The sequence below is a fragment of the Limulus polyphemus genome, unplaced genomic scaffold (assembly GCF_000517525.1).
Source record: "Limulus polyphemus unplaced genomic scaffold, Limulus_polyphemus-2.1.2 Scaffold2227, whole genome shotgun sequence".
Lineage (NCBI taxonomy): Eukaryota > Metazoa > Arthropoda > Merostomata > Xiphosura > Limulidae > Limulus > Limulus polyphemus.
In genome coordinates this window covers 150,452-154,242 of record NW_013667837.1, presented here as the reverse complement: position 1 = coordinate 154,242, position 3,791 = coordinate 150,452, and the positions used below count along the sequence as shown (strand labels likewise).

The 3,791-nt window shown below is 29.4% G+C and overlaps 1 protein-coding gene across 3 annotated transcripts in view; it reads right to left on the bottom strand.

Moving 5' to 3' along the window:
* LOC111087498 (uncharacterized protein CXorf57-like) overlaps positions 1-3,791 on the bottom strand; it is a 155,264-nt gene that overhangs the window by 37,903 nt on the left and 113,570 nt on the right. For all 3 annotated transcript variants that reach the window (XM_022394312.1, XM_022394313.1, XM_022394314.1), the window contains 2 exons: positions 2,581-2,660; positions 1,645-1,751 (listed from right to left, as the gene is read on the bottom strand). In XM_022394312.1, coding sequence (XP_022250020.1) covers positions 1,645-1,751; positions 2,581-2,660 — 187 coding nt within the window. The remainder of the gene's footprint in view (positions 1-1,644; positions 1,752-2,580; positions 2,661-3,791) is intronic.

Below are 3,791 nucleotides of genomic sequence, written 5' to 3'. Positions count from 1 at the left end.
AAAAAAAAAAAAAAACGTTTGAAATCCATTTAGGAGGTTTTTAGGGATTACATGAAGAATTTTTGAGATGAGTTTTTTTAATTTTAACATGAAAATTACTTTGCACACAGACTATTCAAAACAAATACTCAATATACTAATGAACAAATCTTTATTTTATTTTATCAAAAATACTTCACTGAAAAATTTAATTTTTTTGTATGTGAAAAGACTTATTATATGAACTGAAAGACTGCCAGATTTTGAGAAGATATACACACTATATTGAAAGTTAGAAGTATTAAATCTATAATGCCTTTAATCAAGTACAAAGAGGTCATGTGGTTGGTCAAATTAACCGTGCCCATGTTGAGAGAGTTAATGCTCATAGGAAATTATAAGATTCTCTATAAATACAGGGTGTACACAAATGGATGGTGGGGTTTCGTGACATTGCCATTATGTTGCTACTACAACACCCAGCATTATATGCATATCCACTTTTTTATATACCCATGTAGTTTTGTTAAAAGTAGTGTTTCATTTTGCTGAGTTCTGTTTTAATGAGTACCGTTCAAGAAAAGGCAGCATGCGTTCTATAGTTAGCTGAGCTGAAGTCGGTGAAGTTGGTCCAACGACAATTTAGAACAGAGTACAACAAAGATCCTTCACATGAAAATAACAAATGATGATGGTTGAAGACTGTTTGCAGGGCTCTAAATACCAGATTCTCTGACTGATAGATCAGAAAAAATGGATCAATTGCATGTGCCCCAAGGAGTCCCAACTTCACGCTTTAGACTTCTTTCTGTGTGGCCATGTGAAGAACACTGTGTACAGCAAAAGAATCACTGATTTGGCTTACTTAGGACAAAGCTTTACTAGAGCAATTGAAAGTGTTATACAAGATTCTTGACTGAATATGGACAGAAATTGGTTTTCGATATGATGTGTGCTGCACAGTTAATGGTGCACACATTGAAGTTGTGTAATACCATTTTAAAAACCTTTTGAAATGGATAAAACTACATTTACAAAAACCTTTGAAGTTGGTGAATCAAATAAACAAAAGTTCAATGCAAAGCGAGTATATTTTTTTACCAATCTGCTTACAAAACTCTACCATTCATTTGTGTACACCCTGTATAATAGTACTATCTGTTGTCTGACCATGTAACTACTTCGCAGGGTGTGGATGGATCTTCACCAAAATTGGTATGGAAGTTCATTAGGTCATGAGGGGATACATACAAATTTTGAGTTTTGCATTTTGTGGTTTTTATGGGTGTTTCTGTGTTTTCTACAACTACTTTGCACCCTGTTGATGGATCTTCACCAAATTTGGCATGAGGTTCATTGGCACCATTGGGAGAAACATATAAATTTTCAGTTTTGCATTTTGTGTTTTGCAGTTTTTATGGTCTTTTTGCATTTTTTAAATTACACATAAGAGAAGCAACTTTTCATGTCCTAAGTTAATCTTTCATTAATCATGAATTTACATAACTTCTGTCCAGAGGACAAGTACTCCAGCTAGTAATAAAGAAAATAAATACAACATAACATACTAAAAGAAATTTCTAAGCTTCGATTTTAAAAGTTAAGTGATATTAGGTTCCTTACACAGGAAATTTTCATCCTATGAAAAGTTAATTTGTGATCTACCTGGTTGTGAACATAAAGCTGAATACGAAATGGTAGCTTAGATGAAGAGTCAATCATCTCTATCATCTTATAAACCCAAAAACCACCAGTGTATTTTCCATCAGGGGCTACAAGTACATATAAAAAAAATAACTAAAATATTAAAACATTCTGGAAGTCATAATCTATATATATATAAAATAACCCCAAATGCTAAGCTTCATAGACTATATGTATTTTATGAGGACAGGATAACACATTCTAATGTCTTTGTAACTTTACAAATATTATTGCACAATTTTCCTATATTTTCTAAAAATTCACTAGAAATCTGATTAATATATATATTTAATATGAAATATATAAAACCTAAACAAGATAACATTATGGTGATTTCATACTGGGATTATGCTAATGCTATTCTTTTTTCTGTTTTGCCCCAAAACTTAGAAATATATAATAAATCAAAAATTAATAAAACCATGTTTTAGTTATTTCTACTTTTAAATATTATCCTATTGTGTTTTCCTTTATAGCCTCACAAAAACCTTTCAAATTAATAAACAAACAAGTTCTAATTTAGCAATTGATATCCCTGCTTTGTATAAATTGTGTAGAAGTTATGGATACATTTTTCAGTTCTTGTGGTTAGATTTTTCTTTATATAATTAGAATAAAATAAAAATGAGATCCTAAATAATAAGTCTCTTAAAATTCTCATACAAACTGGATGATATGTAAGAACAACATATTTTAAACTGAGTCTTAATGTTTATAATGCAATACTGACATATTTTCAAATTACCAAGGAACTCAAGAACACCATTACAATACAAAGCTATTTCTGTGTGTGAAGATTTTCTCTCAATAAATAACTATACTGTTTAACGTTTTGTTTTGCTGTTCTAAATAAACATTATCATAAATACTTATGAAATGAAAATTAAATACTTTCACCTGAACACCTTTCTCTCACATAGTGTCCAACATAAGTTAAAAGTCCCACAACATCAACAGTGGTACCAGGAGGGTGAGTGCTGTTAAATACAAAAGATAAAAGCATATATATTTCTGCAAACTACTGTAAAAATAAAGTGCTAATACATTATTCATTAATTTCAAATCTCACAAAGTCACACATAGTGATGTAACAGATATAAAAATTTGGCATGGAAATACTGGATTTGACTGGGTTTCATTTTAACAAAAGATAAAACCACACAAACTATCCAAAAAATAAACAGATAAATGAATATGATACCAAAACTTTCAATAAAAGAGAAAAGTTTATTTTGATTGAGAATGTCCACAACAAAATAATATTTAGACATTTATTTCAATCTGATATACAATATAAACAAAAAAACTGTCACATAATTTAATATTAGTGTGTTTGTTTTTGACATAAATTCATGGTACCAGTGATACAATTTACTGTTTAATTATTACAGTTTTGGCAGATTGCACTTATTTGTAAGAAAACAACAACAGAGTTTACATTACACTTACTATATGTTCTTTCCAGTAAGATTATTAGGCTTATATTTCATACGCAACTAGATATAAAAATAACATAATGTTGATTTATTGAGCAATGTTTCTGAATAAAAATGTCTTTTTAAGAAAAACTTGTATGGATAAATGATACACCCCTATAATTCAATTCCATTTTTTTCAAATAAAGGAGACAAAACTTCTAGTAAAAGCCCTCACATTTATCTATCCTCAAAAATTAATTTGGTTTTAAGGAGTTTAAGATAAAGTTAACTAAAATCTGAAGTTAAATTTTGATACAGTCAAACAAGACATATTTTATTTCACTTCCACTATTATTATATTTTACAATTAGTTTTGCATGAAATTCTCATACTCTGAATATATAGAGGTTTGTTTTTCAAATATACAGAGTATTTAACTACCATGCATACATAATTTTGAAGTTTCTACTTCTTTCAAATTTTAATTACACTATATTTGAAACCAGGGTAGTATCATCTGCATAGATGTTTATATCTTGGAATAAGGAGAAATAGATAGATAACATTACAATACAAGCAAAAGTACCCATCCCCAGTGATGGGAAAAGTTTAAGTTTATCTATCAATATAAATTATTTCATGCACGTTAGATAGGTTGTGTTGCACTCTTGGTTTCACTCAGAGCCAAAG